Genomic DNA, 18,630 nt, shown 5'->3' with positions numbered 1-18,630 from the left:
GCTCCCCAGCAACCCACCTATTTAACCCCAACCTGATTACAATGAGCCACACTCCCCAGCAACCCACCTATTTAACCCCAGCCTGATTACAACGAGCCGCGCTCCCCAGCAACCCACCTATTTAACCCCAGCCTGATTACAAGAGCCACGCTCCCCAGCAACCCACCTATTTAACCCCAGCCCGATTACAAGAGCCACACTCCCCAGCAACCCACCTATTTAACCCCAGCCTGATTACAAGAGCCACGCTCCCCAGCAACCCACCTATTTAACCCCAGCCTGATTACAACGAGCCGCGCTCCCCAGCAACCCACCTATTTAACCCCAGCCCGATTACAAAGTGCCGCGCTCCCCAGCAACCCACCTATTTAACCCCAGCCTGATTACAATGAGCCACACTCCCCAGCAACCCACCTATTTAACCCCAGCCCGATTACAAGAGCCACACTCCCCAGCAACCCACCTATTTAACCCCAGCCTGATTACAAGAGCCGCGCTCCCCAGCAACCCACCTATTTAACCCCAGCCTGATTACAATGAGCCGCGCTCCCCAGCAACCCACCTATTTAACCCCAGCCTGATTACAATGAGCCACACTCCCCAGCAACCCACCTATTTAACCCCAGCCCGATTACAAGAGCCACACTCCCCAGCAACCCACCTATTTAACCCCAGCCTGATTACAACGAGCCGCGCTCCCCAGCAACCCACCTATTTAACCCCAGCCCGATTACAACGAGCCGTGCTCCCCAGCAACCCACCTATTTAACCCCAGCCTGATTACAAAGTGCCGCGCTCCCCAGCAACCCACCTATTTAACCCCAGCCTGATTACAATGAGCTGCGCTCCCCAGCAACCCACCTATTTAACCCCAGCCCGATTACAACGAGCCGCACTCCCCAGCAACCCACCTATTTAACCCCAGCCCGATTACAATGAGCCGCGCTCCCCAGCAACCCACCTATTTAACCCCAGCCTGATTACAACGAGCCGCGCTCCCCAGCAACCCACCTATTTAACCCCAGCCTGATTACAATGAGCTGCGCTCCCCAGCAACCCACCTATTTAACCCCAGCCCGATTACAACGAGCCGCGCTCCCCAGCAACCCACCTATTTAACCCCAGCCTGATTACAACGAGCCGCGCTCCTCAGCAACCCATCTATTTAACTCCAGCCTAATCACAGGACAACTTACACTGACCATCAATCCTGTTACAAAGTTAGTGCAGCTGTAGGGTAATATAATTGGTGGAAGCGTACATAATTAACAACCAGCGACATTGAGTCAGCATATCACTTTAAGAGGCTAACAACAGGAATTCTGCAGATGCTGGAAATTCAAGCAACACACATCAAAGTTGCTGGTGAACGCAGCAGGCCAGGCAGCATCTCTAGGAAGAGGTACAGTCCACGTTTCAGGCTGAGACCCTTCGTCAGGATGTCAGACCCTTCCTGACGAAGGGTCTCGGTCTGAAACGTCGACTGTACCTCTTCCTAGAGATGCTGCCTGACCTGCGACTTTAAAAGGCTGGTCTGTTGTGATGACGTAATTACGTAAAGTGTTTTTTAACATGCTCTTTGTTCAGTTTTCTGATGTTCAATAAATGAGTGCCTATGGCTTTTCTGAAACATAAAAAACCTCTGCTGTTTTGTTTACGAAAACCAACATTGGTGACCCTGATGTTCTAGAATCAGTCATTGAACATGTCGGTCAGTGCAATTGGTTTGAAACTGCTGGAGTTTTGGGAGCAAAGTGCCATCGTTTGGTTCTTACAAGCTGAGGCCCAATTTGTGCTTTGAGAAATATCCACCAACACCATCAAATATTTCTATGTGTTAGCGTCGCTCAGCAACTCCACGGCTGTGGGAGTGGTTAGACTAATGGAACACCCATCAGAACACAATAAATACTGATGCTGAAAACTCATCTTTTACAGACTTTTGGACTATCGGAGTCTGAGCGCACCAAACAGTTACTCTCCATGCCTGGCCTCAGTGATGGTAAGCCTTGGGAACTCATGGACCACATGCTGTCTCTCCTGGGAAATCACCATCCTTGTTTTATTTTTAAAGAACGCTTTATGCAGAAAATGCCTTATCAAGTTTGCATAGCCCTTCCTAATGCCCGTGAAGGACGATAGGGAGCTTGCTAAAATGGCTGATAGTCTACACTCAGCCAGACAGCGATACATCATTCGTCCCCCTTTTCCCAGTCAGCAAGGGCCAACATAAGGGCATCTGCAGTTGCAAAACAGATGACGGTGGGCCCATGTTTTTACTAAATTCGCTTTGGTCGAACACCAGGAAGTGCTGAATGTCTTGCAGCTTCGACAGTTCCAGTGCATTGGGACCTCAAAGGTCTGTGAACATCGTGGGTTCCAGCTGCCAGGGTTGTCTGCTTTTCATTACAGACACCCTTTCATGCCGACACTTTTCGTGTGATACAAGTACTCAAGTGAGTGTGCTGCCAGCATCATCTATTGATGAGAAGGCAAAGAGTGACAAAATATCGCTGGAGGACACCAATGGCAGCTAGATTCATACTTACAAAACACAATGGATGACATTCTGCTTCAGTAGGCGACGTTACACATGGGAATTCACCCTGGCTAAACTGGCTAGACCTCTGTGTGTGCTCAAGGACTGGTGGTCAACCTTAAGATCTGCTGGCTTGTGGATGTCAAGGATTTTGGGTTGTTACCCTGCTCCCCTACAACGACTCTGTCAAGTGCATGCACCAATGCATGTGAGCTTATGCTACTGCTAGGTGAATTCCCAGACCACACCAGCCCACATTCTGCACCACAGTCACAAAACATGGGGTTGAGCATCACATTTCCACAAATGGCCCACCAGTCCATGCCTGCGTGCATACACTGGACTCAGAAAAGCTGGCAACCACACTGGCCAAATAGTCCCTGGGATTCACCCTTCCATATGGTCCCTAAATCCGACGGTAGTTGCTGCCCATGTGGCACTTTCCAGTGCCTTAACAAGGTCATCATCCCCTGATCATTACCCAGTTCCACACATCCAAGATTTTTCAGCACGTTTAGTTTGAAAGTCATTTTTTTCCAAAGTCAATTTAGTTAGGGGCTACCATTAGGTGTCTGTGTGCTCCCAGCTGTGATAACCCCATTTGGCCTCTTTGAGTTTCCATACATGCTGGTTGGGCTAAAAGTGCAGCACAGACTTTTCAATGGCTGATGGACTCAACTAAAAGGCTTACATTTTCTTTTTGTTTACTCGGATATACATAAGACCATAAGACACTGGAGCAGAATTAGGCCATTTGGCCCACTGAGTCTGTTCTGCCATTCAATCATAGCTGATCCTTTTTTCCCCTTCTCAGCCCCACTCCCCAGCCTTCTCCTTGTAACGTTTGATGCCATGTCCAATCAAGAACTGATCAAACTCTGCCTTAAATACACCTAATGACCTGGCTTCCACTGCTGCCTGTGGTAATAAATTCCACAAATTCACCACCCTCTGGTGAAAGACATTTATCTGCATCTGTTTTAAATAGATGCCCTCTATCCTGAGGCTGTGCCCTCTTGTCCTAGACTCACCCACCATGGGAAATATCCTTTTCACATCTATTCTATCTAAGCCTTTCAACATTCAAAAGGTTTCAAGGAGATTCTTCCCTTATCCTTCTAAATTCCAGCGAGTACAAACCCAGAGCTATCAAACATTCCTCATATGATAACCCTTTCATTCCCAGAATCATCCTTGTGAACCTCCTCTGAACCCTCTCCAATGCCAGCACATCTTTTTTCAGATGAAGAGCCCAAAACTGTTCACAATATTCAAGGTGAGGCCACACCAGTGCCTTATAAAGCCTCAGCATCACAGCCCTGCTTTTGTATTCTAGACCTCTTAAGACGAATGCTAAAATTGCATTTGCCTTCCTCACCACCGACTCAGCCTGCAAGTTAACCTTTTAAGGCGTTCTGCACAAGGACTCCCAAGTCCCTTTGCATCTCAGATTTTTGGATTTTCTCCCCTTTTAGAAAATAGTCTGCACATTTATTTCTACTACTAAAGTGCATGACCATGAATTTTCCAATATTGTTTTTCATTTGTCACTTTATTGCCCATTCTCCTAATCTGTCTGAGTCCTTCTGCAGTCTACCTGTTTCCTCAACACTATCTGCCACCAATCTTCTTATCATCTGCAAACTTGGCAACAAAGCCATATATTCTGTCATCTAAAACAACAGGAATTCTGCAGATGCTGTCCCTTACTCACTCTTCCTTCAGTTAGTCCTGACGAAGGGTCTCGGCCTGAAACGTCGACTGCACCTCTTCCTAGAGATGTTGCCTGGCCTGTTGCGTTCACCAGCAACTTTTATGTGTATTCTATCATCTAAATCACTTCTATACAGTATAAAATGAAGCGATCCCAATACTGACCCCTGCAGAAAGGATCATTTTACTCCCACTCACTGCCTCCTACCAAATAGCCGATGCTCTAACCATGCTAGTAATGTTCTGCTATTTAAGAAGGGTGGGAGGCAGCAGAAAGGAAACTATAGACCTGTTAGCCTGACCTCAGTGGTTGGTAAATTGTTGGAATCAATCATTAGGGATGAGATTATGGAGTACCTGGAGGCACATGACAAGATAGGCCAAAGCCAGCATGATTTCTTGAAAGGAAAATCCTACCTGATTAATTTACTGCAATTTTTTGAGGAAATTACAAGCAGGGTAGACAAAGGAAATGCAGTAGATGTGGTGTACTTGGATTTTCAGAAGGCCTTTGACAAGGTGCTGCATATGAGGCTGCTTAGCAAGATAAGAACCCATGGAATTACAGGGAAGTTACTAGCGTGGGTGGGACATTGACTGGTCAGCAGAAAACAGAAAGTGGGAATAAAGGGATCCTATTCTGGCTGGCTGCTGATTACCAGTGGAATTCCACAGGGGTCAGTATTGGAATCGCTGCTTTTTACGATGTATGTCAATAATCTGGACTATGGGATTAATGGATTCGTGGCTAAATTTGCCGGTGATACAAAAATAGGTGGAGGAGCGGGTAGTGTTGAGGAAACAGAGAGCCTGCAGAGAGACTTACATAGTTTAGGGGAACGGGCAAAGAAGTGGCAAATTAAATACATTGTTGGAAAGTGTATGGTCATGCACTTTGGTGGAAGAAATAAACAGGCTGACTATTATTTAGATGGGGAGAAAATTCAAAATGCAGAGATGCAAAGGGACGGGAGTCCTTGTGCAGGATACCCTAAAGGTTAACCTTCAAGTTGAGTCAGTTGTGAAGAAGGCGAATGCAATGTTGGCTTTCATTTCTGGAAGTATAGAATCTAAGAGCAGGGATGTGATGTTGAGGCTCTATAAGGCACTTGTGAGACCACACTTGGAGTATTGTGTGCAGTTTTGGGCTCCTTATTTTAGAAAGGATATACTGATATTGAAGAGGGTTCAGAGAAGATTCATGAGAATGTTTCCAGGAATGAAAGGGTAACTGTATGAGGAACATCTGGCAGCTCTTGGGCTGTATTCCCTGGAGTTCAGGAGAATGAGGGGGGATCTCACAGAAACATTCTGAATGTTAAAATGCCTGAATAGATTAGATATGGCAAAGTTATTTCCCATGGTAGGGGAGTCTGGGATAAGAGGGCATGACTTCAGCATTGAACGATGTCCATTTAGAACTGAGATGTGGAGAAATTACTTTAGTCAGAGGGTGGTAAATCTGTGGAATTTGTTGCCACGAGTGGCTGTGGTGGCCAAGTCATTGGGTGTGTTTAAGGCAGAGATAGATAAGTTCTGGTGCCAGGGCATCAAACGGTATGGGGTGAAGGCAGGGAAGTGGGGATGACTGGAAGAATTGGATCAGCCCATGGTTGAATGGCAGAGCAGACTCAATGGGCCGAACGGCCTACTTCTGCTCATATACATTATGGTCTTATGTAATACCATGGGCTCTTAACTTGGTAAGCAGCCTCATGTGTGGCACCTTGTCAAAGGCCTTCCGAAAGTCAAAATATACAACATCCCCTGTATCCTCTTTATCTAACCTACTTGTAATCTCCCCAAAGAATTCCAACAGGTTCATCGGGCAAGATTTCCCCTGGAGAAACATACTGCCTTTGTCTTATCTTTTCCTGTGTCACCAAGTACTCCATAACCTCGTCTTTAACAACTGACTCCAACATCTTCCCAACCACTGAGGTCAGGCTAACTGGACTATAATTTCCTTTCTGCTGCCTTCCTCTTTTCTTAAAGAATGGAGTGACATGTGGAATTTTCAGATCCTCTGGCACCATGCCAAAATCCAATGGTTTTGGAAAGATCATTACTATTGCCTCCGCAATCTCTACCACTACCTAGGGTGCATTTCATCTGGACTGGATGACTTATGTACCCTTAAGTCTTTCAGCTTTTTGAGCACCTTCTCCCTTGTAATAGTAACTGCACTCACTTCTCTTCCCTCACACCCTTCAACATCTGGCACACTGTTAGTGTCTTCCACAGTGAAGACTGATGCAAAATACTCATTTAGTTCATCTGTCATCTCCTTGTCCCCCATTATTATTTCTCCTGCCTCATTTTCTAGTGGTCCTATATCCACTCTCACTTCTCTTTTATTTTTTACGTACTTGAAAAAGCTTTATACTATCTACCTTAATATTATTTGCTAGTTTGCTTTCATATTTCATCTTTTCCCTCCTAATGATTCTTTTTAGTTGCTCTCTGTAGGGTTTCAAAAGCTTCCCCAGCCCATCTTCCCACTAATTTTTGCTTTGTTGTATGCTCTCTCTTTTGCTTTTACATTAACTTTGACTTCCCATGTTAGTACTATTTTGCCATTTGAGTATTTCTTTGTTTTTGGAATACATCTATCTTGCACCTTCCTCATTTTCCCTAGAAACTCATGCCATTACTGCTCTGCCATCATCCCTGGCAGCATTTCCTTCCAATTTACTTTGACCAACTCCTCTCTCGCACCACTGTAATTACCGTTACTCCACTGAAATACTGGTATGTCAGATTTTACGTTCTTCCTTCCCATCAGCTGAAATAACTGCTCTGCAGGAGCCTTTACCTTGCACCCTTTTAGCATTCCGTGCAACAGGATGTCTATGCTGCCTGTTCTATCTGCTGTCCTGTCTTCATTGAAAACTTCATCCTACCCTCAGAACACTGGAAAGAGTCTGTTCTCAGGCTCTGAGCTGTCTTCACCTTACTAGCAGTGTCCATCTTGACTTCACAAAATTTCTGATATCTGGCACATTGCAAATGAAAGGGCATATTGGGGTGCCTCCTCTCAAAATGCTTCTGGAAATCTTTGGAAGTTAGATGGTTGCCGAGCTTGGCAAAACGTTTGTAGACATTTTGGCTCCAACTGAGAGGCCATCATCAATATCCATTTGGACCCTAGAGGAGCATTTCAGCCCGCATTCCGAGGAAACAACACTCTCAGCTGCGCACTGATGATGGTTTCTTGATTGGAGTTGAAACATTTGCAAACATTTTGCCAAGCTCGGAGATCAAACTTCCAAATTGCCTATCAGGGCTACCAGTATTTCAAGCATTAAAAACCACTAAACTTAGTTCCTAGCAGGATAATTTACCCTCATCTTAGTTGACCATAGTCAATGCTAACAAAGACCAGAGGACTACAATCCCGTAAATAGAATTCTTTACTTAGCACTAGTCTCCAAAACCTGGGAATCAAAAATATTAAAATTGTCAGATAGAATGTTAAAGTTGTGCTGGGATTGGCCATCCAAAATGGTAACAGTATCACAGTCTATCTGCCCTCTACCAGAGCCAACCTCATCATCCATATTGTCTCCCACAAAAACAGTTGTCTGTTAAATTACAGTTAGACAGGTTCATGATAGGAAAGGTTTAGAAGGATGTGGGACAAATGTAGGCAAGTGGGGCTAGGTCAGGTATGGAACTTGGTTAGCATGGTCAAGTGGGCCAAAGGGCCTGTGGCTGTGTAGTATAACTCTGTTCTGGTTGTTTAGCTGCAGGAAAGATCAGAATCAGAATCAGGTTTGAAATCACCAGCAAGTGTCGTGAACTTTGTTAATTTCACGACACATGCCAATGCAATACATAATATAGACGATAAAAAAACAAAATAAAATAATAATATTAATAAAGTAAGTAAATCAATTACAGTATACATATATTGAATAGGTTAAAAATCGTGCAAAAAACATAAAATAATATGTTAAAAAAGTGAGGTAGTGTCCAAAGGTTCAATGTCCATTTAGGAATCGGATGGCAGAGGGGAAGAAGCTGTTCCTGAATCGCTGAGTGTGTGCCTTCAGGCTTCTGTACCTCCTACCTGATGGTAACAGTGAGAAAAGGGCATGCCCTGGGTGTTGGGGGTCCTTAGTAATGGACGCTGCCTTTCTGAGACACCGCTCCTTGAAGATGTCCTGGGTACTTTGCAGGCCAGTACCCAAGATGGAGCTGACTAGATTTACAACCCTCTGCAGCTTCTTTCAGTCCTGTTCAGTAGTTCCCCCACACCACCCCCCCCATACCAGACTGTCAGGATGCTCTTCACCGTATATCTATAGAAGTTTTTGAGTGTATTTGTTCACATACCAAATCTCTTCAAACTCGTGATGAATTATAACCACTGTCTTGCCTTCTTTATAACTGCATTGATATGTTGGGACCAGGTTAGGTCCTCAGAGATTTTGACACCCAGGAACTTGAAACTGCTCACTCTCTCCACTTCTGGTCTCTCTATGAGGATTGGTATGTGTTCCTTCATCTTACCCTTCCCCAAGTCCACAATCAGATCTTTCATCTTACTGACATTGAGTGCCAGGTTGTTGCTGCAGCAGCACTCCACTAGGTGGCATATCTCACTCCTGTACACCCTCTCGTCACCACCTGAGATTCTACCAACAATGGTTGTATCGTCAGCAAATTTACAGATGGTATTTGAACTATGCCTAGCCACACAGTCACGTGTATATAGAGAGTAGAGCAGTGGGCTAAGCACACACCCCTGAGGTGCAGCAATGTTGATTGTCAGCGAGGAGGGGATGTTATCACCAAACCGCGCAGATTGTGGTCTTCCGGCTAGGAAGTCAAGGATCCAATTGCAGAGGGAGATACAAAGCCCCAGGTTCAGCAACTTGTCAATCAGGATTGTGGGAATGATGGTATTAAATGCTGAGCTTTAGTCGATGAACAGCATGCTGATGTAGGTGTTTGTATTGTCCAGGTGGTTTAAAGCCGTGTGAAGAGCCATTGAGATTGCGTCTGCCATTGACCTACTGTGATGATAGGCAAATTTTTATGGATCCAGGTTCTTGCTGAGGCAGGAGTTCAGTCTAGTCAATACCAACCTCTCAAAGCATTTCATCACTGTCGACGTGAGTGCTACCGGGCAATAGTCATTAAGGTAGCTCACATTATTCTTCTTAGGCACTGGTATAATTGTTGCCTTTTTGAAGCAAGTGGGAACTTCTGCCCATAGCAGTGAGAGGTTGAAAATGTCCTTCAGAGAGGTCACTAGGTTGGAGTCGATTCCCTCGGAGGGGCCACTGGGTTCACGTCGCTTTCTTCAGAAGGGCACTGGGTTGGAGTCGATTCCCTTGGAGGGGGCACTGGGTTTGACTCACTCCCCTCAGAGGGGTCACTAGGTTGGAGTCGATTCCCTCGGAGGGGCCACTGGGTTCACGTCGCTTTCTTCAGAAGGGCACTGGGTTGGAGTCGATTCCCTTGGAGGGGGCACTGGGTTTGACTCACTCCCCTCAGAGGGGTCGCTAGGTTGGAGTCGATTCCCTTGGAGGGGACACTGGGTCTGACTCACTCCCCTCACAGGGGTCACTAGGTTGGAGTCGATTCCCTTGGAGGGGGCACTGGGTCTGACTCACTCCCCTCAGAGGGGTCACTAGGTTGGAGTCGATTCCCTCGGAGGGGCCACTGGGTTCACGTCGCTTTCTTCAGAAGGGCACTGGGTTGGAGTCGATTCCCTTGGAGGGGGCACTGGGTCTGACTCACTCCCCTCAGAGGGGTCACTAGGTTGGAGTCGATTCCCTTGGAGGGGACACTGGGTTTGACTCACTCCCCTCAGAGGGGTCATTGGGTTGGAGTCGATTCCCTCGGAGGGACTGCTGGATTCAAGTAGCTGCTCTCCCTGATGCTCTCGGAGATGTTATCGAAATTCTGAGATTTATGGTTTGGACTGTTGCTCATATTGGCCTCTATCAGTTCTGTGTTTTCTCGTATTCTCACCATTCTTTCTTGTTGCCAATTGGGGGGGGGGCGGTTTCGGTTTGATATTCTTGTTGCTGTTTCTCTGGGTGAGTGATCTGTTAGCTTTTGTATGAGGAGGGGTTGGGGGGTGGGTGTTGGGATTGAAGAGTTTTTGTTTCCTTTCATGCGAGAGGGAGATTGATGTCGTTTCTATCAACTAAGACCAAAAGACAAAGGAGCAGAAGTCGGCCATTCGCCCATCGAGTCTGCTCCACCATTTTATCATGAGCTGATCCATTCTCCCATTTAGTCCCACTGCCCCGCCTTCTCACCATAACCTTTGATGCCCTGGCTACACAGATACCTATCAATCTCTGCCATAAATACACCCAATGACTTGGCCTCCACTGCCACCCGTGGCAACAAATTCCATAGATTCACCACCCTCTGGCTAAAAAAATTTCTTCGCATCTTTGCTCTGAATGGGCGCCCTTCAATCCTTAAGTCATGCCTTCTCGTACTAGACTCCCCTATCATGAGAAACAACTTTGCCACATCCACTCTGTCCATGCCTTTCAACATTCAAAATGTTTCTGAGGTCTCCCCTCATTCTTCTAAACTCCAAGGAATACAGTCCAAGAGCGGACAAACGTTCCTCATATGTTAACCCTCTCATTCCCGGAATCATTCTAGTGAATCTTCTCTGTACCCTCTCCAAAATCAGCACACCCTAAACTACTTCTGCGTTTTTTCTGTATTTTATGGTGATCTGGAGAAGACAAATCTCAGAGTTGAATTCTGCACACGTAGTTTGATGATAAAATGAACCTTTGGGCCTGCCGCGTTCCTCCAGCATTGTGTGTGTGTTGCTCTGGGTCAGTGGTGTCGGAGGTATGCGAGACCCCGGAGTTGAGGAACAATGATCAAGTCCACGATCGATGAGGGTGAAGTCCAAAGCTGGAGGCCTGATTACTCCGAGTCTGAGGATCCGGAGGCAGCCTGTCCTGGGGCTGGGGGCCTGTCTGCATGTGTGAATGGGAGGGATCGGAGAAGGGCTGGTTTCGCTGTTGTTGTCTTGTTTTGCTTTCTTGTCGCTGCTGCTTGTGTTGTTCTGCTGAAAGTTGTGAGCATGCTGTGTCGGTACTGGAATGTGCGGGGATACTTATGGGCAGCCCCCAGAACAATTGTTGGGTTGTGTTGGCAAACGATGCATTTCACTCTACGTTCAAAGCAGATGTGATAAATAAATCTGAATCTATAAAACATAAAATAACAAGGTAAGGTGATGGATCGGTCCCACAACCTCAGTTGCTTGAAGGTGCTGAGCTGCAATTAGAACTGTCACACTGAAGTACTATGGACCACGTTCTGAGTGTAGATTGTCAATCTATGTGTTAATTCGCTGATCCTGCTGTTGTGAGAATAGGAACAGCAAATTTGTCATTTGTTTAATGTTTACATTTTGTTATTTCTCCTGTTATTCTTTGTGTTGATGCCACAGCGTGCTGATCAACTGCCAGGTGAACACTGGCACTTAATGTTGACTGTACATTCAAATACACAGTGGATTTTAGAGGATGCGAAGCTGCCAAATACACACGTACACTCATCAAGCAGCTATCATCGCTTACGCTCAGGAGCAAAAAGCCAGGTTCAGTTTTACTTGATGGATGGAAACCACTGTATCTGTAACAATATAACACTGTGCGCATCATCCTAAAGAAGTTAAAAACAATGAGATACTTCAGTAGTGTAATCATGTTGAAACACAGGAAATGTGGTAAATAGTTTACATACAATGAACACGCAGAGCCATAGTCACCAACTAAACTGTTTCATTGATGTTGGTTAAGAGATAAACCGCTGGTCAGAAACCCAAGACTATTCCTCTGTGAATTGTACATTGGATATTTTTTACACTTGTACAAAGAGGTAGATCAGACCTGCGGTGTCTCCCTAAACTTTCTGTCACAGCTCACCATCAAACTCCACGTACACTAGTTTTACAGCAATCTGATTTTATTCTGCCTGCATTACTCAGCAGCTCTCCTCAGATTCTGCCACTCACCTACACACTAGGAGCAATTTGCAGGGGCCAATTATCCTTCCAGCTGCACATCTTTGGCATGTGGGGGAAGCCAGAAAACCTGGGGGAAATTCCTTGCTTCGGATCATCTGCAACCGTGAACTTATCTGCTTATTCATCAGAGATATCAAATGGTGCGGTTATCAATCATTTTACCCCTTCCATTACTCCTCTCCGAAAGTCTAAACGAACCGACCCGACCCAATACTCATAAAATGGCACTTACGGGGTTGGACTCCTTATCACAAAGTCAGAAAGCTGTGGGGCCAAGCGCTAGTCCAATCTTTTGATCAAAGATCTAGTCTAATTCTTTACCATTATATTCAGTATTCTCTGGTGAATAAGAAAAACTTCAATTTTAATGTTACTGCTATGGAGGGCATACATACATTAAGGATTAAGGGCTGAGGATCAACTTTATTCACCATATATATTTATATCTATTAGGAATTAGCTGTGGTGTGATGTGCTATAAAAGCAACAACATTCAACAATTATAAAGAATAAAGAATTAAATAGAAATAAACTTAAAGGTTAAATTACGGATGTGAATAAAATGTGCAGAAATACATAAATACCATCATGTTTACAATGCAATCAGCATTTTTACAGTGCAGTGCAGTGAAAGAGGTACTAGATTAGATTATGAGGACACGCAGTCCTCTTTTATTGTCATTTAGTAATGCATACATTAGGAAATGATACACTATTCCTCCAGTGTGATATCACAGAAACACTGGACAGACCAAGACTGAAAAACTAACAAAAACCACATAATTATAACATATAGTTACAACTGTGCAACAATACCGTAACTTGATGAAGAACAGGCCATGGCACAGTAAAAAAGTTCAAAGTCTCTCGAAAGTCCCACATCTCACGCAGACGGGAGAAGGAAGAAAACTCTCCCTGCCATGCCCGACCAGAGTCCGACTCTGAGTCGTCCGAAAACTTTGAGCTCTGATCAGCCCTCCAACACCAAATACCGAGCACCATCTCTGCCGAACGCCTCGACCTCAGCCTTGGTCGCCAGCAGCAGGCAAAGCCGGGGATTTTGGGGCCTTCCCTCTGGAGATTCTCGATCGCACAGTAGCAGCGGCAACGAACCAGGCATTTGAGAAATTTCTCCAGATGTTCCTCTGTGCCTTCTCACGTCTGTCTTCATCAAATCAGAATTGATTTGATAGCTAGAGGGGGTGGGGTGGTAACTAGAATGGTTGATCAGATTAATTGCTGGGGGGGGGCCGGGGGAGAAACTTTTAAGGTAGCATGAAGTTGTTGATTTAATAGCTCTATTGCCCTTTCCAGAAGGGAGCTTTTGGAAAAGGCAGTTCGCTGGGTGGGAAGTCTCTACAGTAATTTTTCATTGGAAAAATTTTCATTCCAGTGTCATAGCCAACATTTAATCATCAAATGAAGACAGTTCATCTGTTTCTGTGGATAATTTGTCTGCTGTCAATAGATGTCAATTTTTTATTTTGGCTTTTTTATCTTTACAGACCAGGGTTAGGACAGGTGATGTACAAATGCAATTCTTCTCCTTGATGATTGTATGTCTGTCAATGCCTGGTGCTTTGGTGTGGCTATTATCTGTTTTCCTTTATAATAATTCTGATAGATGTTTCGAACACCAGTAGTCAAATCAAATAATCTTCATGCCTAATAGCTACACCAACATCTTCCCAGCAGGGGTCACCAGTTACTACAGTGAAACAGTGAAGCTCCAGCCATCTGACCCACCCCAGCCAGACTTGTCTCACTGTATTGGAACTGCTGATCATAGCTGAAACTTCTTGGTCTCTAACTCACTGAATAGATTCAGTGAGCTATTGGAGAAGTCCAAAACTTTCATGGCTTATGTAAGTTTGTTAAGGGAATGACTTCAATGGCTTTGTAGTAACATGTTGTCAGGAGCTGTGTGTTGAGTGTGCATGTATTAGCCATCATTAATTTCCCAAAGATGGTGGCGTTGGACCATTGATTTACCAATGTTTGCCTTGCTTAATCACCTTAGGAACATTTTGTTTCCATCCTATGAAGTGGTTATATAGACTCACACAGGGAACAAAGGAAGAAAGAGTAAATGGTAATTTTCCCAGAAGGACATTAGGGCAAGCAGGATTCTGTGGTGACTTTCAGAATCAGAATCAGCATCAGGTTTATTATCACCGGCATGTGAGGTGAAATTTGTTAACTGAGCAACAGCAGTTCAATGCAATACATAATCCAGCAGAGAAAAATAATAATAATAATAATAATAACCAACTAAATCAATTATGTGTATTGAATAGATTTTTAAAAGTGCAAAAACAGAAATACTGTATATTAAAGAAAAATTGAGGTAGTGTCCAAAGATTCAACGTCCATTTAGGAATCGGATGGCAGCAGGGAAGAAGCTATTCCTGAATCACTAAGTGTGTGCCTTCAGGCTTCTGTATCTCCTCCCTGATGGTAACAGTGAGAAAAGGGCATGCCCTGGTGCTGGAGGTCCTTAATAATAGACGCTGCCTTTCTGAGACACCGCTGCCTAAAGATGTCCTGGATACTTTGTAGGCTAGTACCCAAGATGGAGCTGACTAGATTTACAACCTTCTGCAGCTTCTTTCGGTCCTGTGCAGTAGCCCCTCCATACCAGACAGTGATGCAGCCTGTCAGAATGCAGCCACAGTACAACTATAGAAGTTTTTGAGTGTATTTGTTGACATGCCTAATCTCTTCAAACTCCTAATAAAGTATAACCACTGTCTTGCCTTCTTTATAACTACATCGATATGTTGGGACCAGGTTAGATCCTCAGAGATCTTGACACCTAGGAAGCTGCTCACTCTCTCCACTTCTGATCCCTCTATAAGGATTGGTATGTGTTCCTTCATCTTACCCTTCCTGAAGACCACAATCAGCTCTCTCATCTTACTGACATTGAGTGCCAGGTTGTTGCTGCAGCACCACTCCACTAGTTGGCATATCTCACTCCTGTACACCCTCTCATCACCACCTGAGATTCTATCAACAATAGTTGTATCATCAGCAAATTTATAGATGGTATTTCAGCTATGCCTAGCCACACAGTCATGTGTATATAGAGAGCAGAGCAGTGGGCTAAGCACACACCCCTGAGGTGCGCCAGTGTTGATCATTAGCAAGGAGGATATGTTATCACCAGTCCATAAATTCTTGTGAGTATGATACTTTCCTATAAAACCCTTTACTTCATCTCATAATTCAGAGAGAGATTAAAGTTGCCTTGTGTCAGAATGAAAATAGGTTCCCTTTATTATGTAACTCCAGAACTTTCACAGAAAACTTTTAACCAGCACCTTTCATTTTAAGTTATGCAGTTTGAAATCTAAATTCTGTGATAAATGCCAGTTTCAATTCCAATTATTCAAAGGTTTGGTAAGCCATTGCTTGTAACCCTTACATTTATTTTTATAGTAGGACAGTAGGTACCTGGCGATCTTGATCCTGCTTTGGATCCTGCCCTACAATCGGATTTACACAGGGGTAGAATAAAGATTCACCAGTCTTATCTCTGAGATGACAAGACAGTAGTATGAGATGACAGGACAATGGTATGAGATGACATTTATTCACTGGAGTTGAGATGAATGAGAAGAGATCTCATTCAATTGTACAAAATTCTGATAGGCCTTGACAGACTGGTCATTTCCCTGGATCTGGATTCTAGTACTGGTGGTCAGCGTCTCAACATACAGGGCAAGATATTTAGGACTGCGCTGAAATTTACTCTCGGAGGATGGTTCTCTACTGAAAGTCATTGAATATGATTAAGAAGATGTATAGATTCGGTAGACAAACTACATGGAAGATTAGGGAAACGTAGCAAGAATGTTGTATTGGGATATTGGATTAGTAATGACCGTGTTGAACGGTGGAGGAGATTTGCAGCATTTTGCCATTTGCCATTTACGTTCTCTTATTTTTCAATATTTTTATGACCAGTTATATCTACAGAGGTGAGGCAAAATACCCAAAATAAGAGATGCCCAAAACATTATCCAGATATAAAAAGGGACATAATTAATGTTAAAAAAACAAATCACTTTGATGTAAAATAAGGAAAAACAGCTGCGTTCCTTCGGTAGAACCTAGTCAATACTAATGTGTTTAAAGGTTCAAAGGGTCATTTGGCAAGTTTGTTATGTACAATAACACGCCAGCGTTTGGAACGCTTCTGCCTCACTACCGCAATGTGACACTGGGGCGCTTACTTGCAAACAAATAGGGCTCCTGCCTGCAACCTCCCGAGGGAAATTCTTCGAGTCGCTCTGCTGCCCGTGATCCATTCTCAGTTCATCTTGCGCGGGAGGTTGCTGCAATCTACCTTTCAGAAAATAATTCAGACGCAGTTGTCATAATTACACCGTCACGAGGGGAAATTTGAAAATAACATCTCTTGCAGGTTGCTGAAGACGAGAGATTAAGAGAGCGGCAGACGGGTAGGGACACTTGTGCCCTTTTAAGCTTCGGGCTGACTCACTCCACTTCCTGGTTGCGTCGGAGCCGGAGAACAACATCTGGCGCTGGCGACACGGGATGCGAGCACGGCAGCTGTAGCCTCCGCCGCCGGCTTCTCCGGGGTTCAGTCACCGTCTGAGGAAAGAGGCCCCCGAACGGCCCCCATGGCCACCGTAACGTGCAGGGTACAGTTTCTGGATGACGTGGACCCGTTCGTTTGCACCAACTTCCCCGAGCCCAGGAGACCACCGGTTTACAACCTGTACGAGAACGTCCCCCTCATCGCACAAGTAGCAGGCGTCCACAGGCTGCTGAATGCCCCGCTCAAGGTGAGTGCCTTCCCCGTTGCCTGTGGCGGGAAGCATTCTAGCCACTGCCGGTCCAGTTTTAAAACAAACTTCATCGTGTACGCCTTCCTATCGACTCCAGTACTTGCCTTTCCCTCCTCAGGTGTGGGGGCTGGGGGAGGGGCTGTTCCCAGGTCTCATTAAGCTCTCTCCTGCTGTCATCCCCAGAATAGAGGGGGGGGGGGGAAAATCACCATTTACAGCCCACAAAAAATTACTTAAAATTAGTCATCAGTTCAGAATTTCATAAACGACTTCCTCTTTTTGATACTAAGTACTTTTTAGAATAATACTGCACACATTACGCCCAATAAAGGGGTATTACCCGTCCCCTCTCAGGCATTTTCAATGGTTCAAATACACAGGAATATGCAATTATCTTTTCAAAGGTACCAACAGGCAGCGACTGTGAAACTATTCACGGGGCAATCTTCCGGCAAATGTGATGTACCACAATTACTCTCACGGGCCCCATGTTGGAATGCATGGCTTTGTTGTGCCTTTGGCACACAGAATCGTGATGGCCGGAATTTAATGGTCGGCACTAGAGTGATAGTTGGAACTGCCTCATTGTCATGCGGTTGGCTAATTGTTGACACTGCAGAAACTTTCTGAGAAACGATGGCATTTCAAGTGCTGTGTGGAATTGAACTCGGCTCCATCCATCCATCCATCCATCCATCCCTGTGATGTGGACTCCAGTCGTACCATGCAGTTGGTATCTGTTCATTATTCTCACATGCGTTGACATACAGTGAAAAGCTTCTCTTGCATACTGTTTACACAGTTCAAATCATTTAAAGTGACTTTAACATAAGTCAACAAACAAGAGAGAATCTGCACTTGCTGGAAATCCGAGCAACACAAACAAATGCCGCAGGAACTCAGCAGACCAGGCAGCATCTATGGGAAAGGGTACCGTCAACGTTTCCGGCCGGAACCCTTTGGCAGGACTGAAGAGAAAAAGCTGGGGAGTAGATTTAAAAGGTGGGGGTGGGGGAGAGAGAAACACAAGGTGATGGGTGAAACCTGGAGGGGGAAGGATGAAGTAAAGAGCTGGGAAGCTGATTGGGGAAGGAGACAGGAAGCCATGGAAGAAAGAAAAAGGGGGGAGGAGGAGCACCAGAGGGAGGAGATGGGTGGGCAAGGAGATAAGGTGAGGGAGGGGAAAAGAGGATGGGAAATGGTGCAGGAGGGGTCTGGGAGGCATTACTGGAAGCTTAAGAAATTGATATTCATGCCACCAGGTTGGAGGCTACCCAAATGGAATATAAGGTGTTGTTCCTCCAACCTAAGTGTGGCCTCTTCATGATAGTAGAGGAGGCCATGGATGGATGTATGGGAATGGGAAGTGGAATTAAAATGGGTGGCCACTGGGAGATCCTGCTTTTTCTGGCGGTTGGAGCATAGGTGCTCAGTGAAGTGGTCTCCCAATCTACGACGGGTCTCACCAATATACAAGAGGCCACGCCGGGAGAACCGAACACAATAGATGACCCCAAACAGACTCACAGGTGAAG

The 18,630-nt window shown here is 45.1% G+C and overlaps 1 protein-coding gene across 4 annotated transcripts in view; it reads left to right on the top strand.

The window, feature by feature from the left end:
* fhod1 (formin homology 2 domain containing 1) overlaps positions 1-18,630 on the top strand; it is a 333,883-nt gene that overhangs the window by 9,160 nt on the left and 306,093 nt on the right. For 2 of the 4 annotated variants that reach the window (XM_063066732.1, XM_063066733.1), the window contains exon 2: positions 1,939-2,002. In XM_063066732.1, the coding sequence (XP_062922802.1) occupies positions 1,939-2,002 (64 nt within the window). Of the gene's footprint in view, positions 1-1,938; positions 2,003-13,708; positions 17,093-18,630 lie in introns of those variants that run through there. The other 2 variants (XM_063066734.1, XM_063066731.1) reach the window with 1 other exon arrangement.

The sequence above is a fragment of the Mobula hypostoma genome, chromosome 14 (assembly GCF_963921235.1).
Source record: "Mobula hypostoma chromosome 14, sMobHyp1.1, whole genome shotgun sequence".
Taxonomy (NCBI): domain Eukaryota; kingdom Metazoa; phylum Chordata; class Chondrichthyes; order Myliobatiformes; family Myliobatidae; genus Mobula; species Mobula hypostoma.
This window is presented reverse-complemented; position numbering and strand designations above follow the sequence as displayed.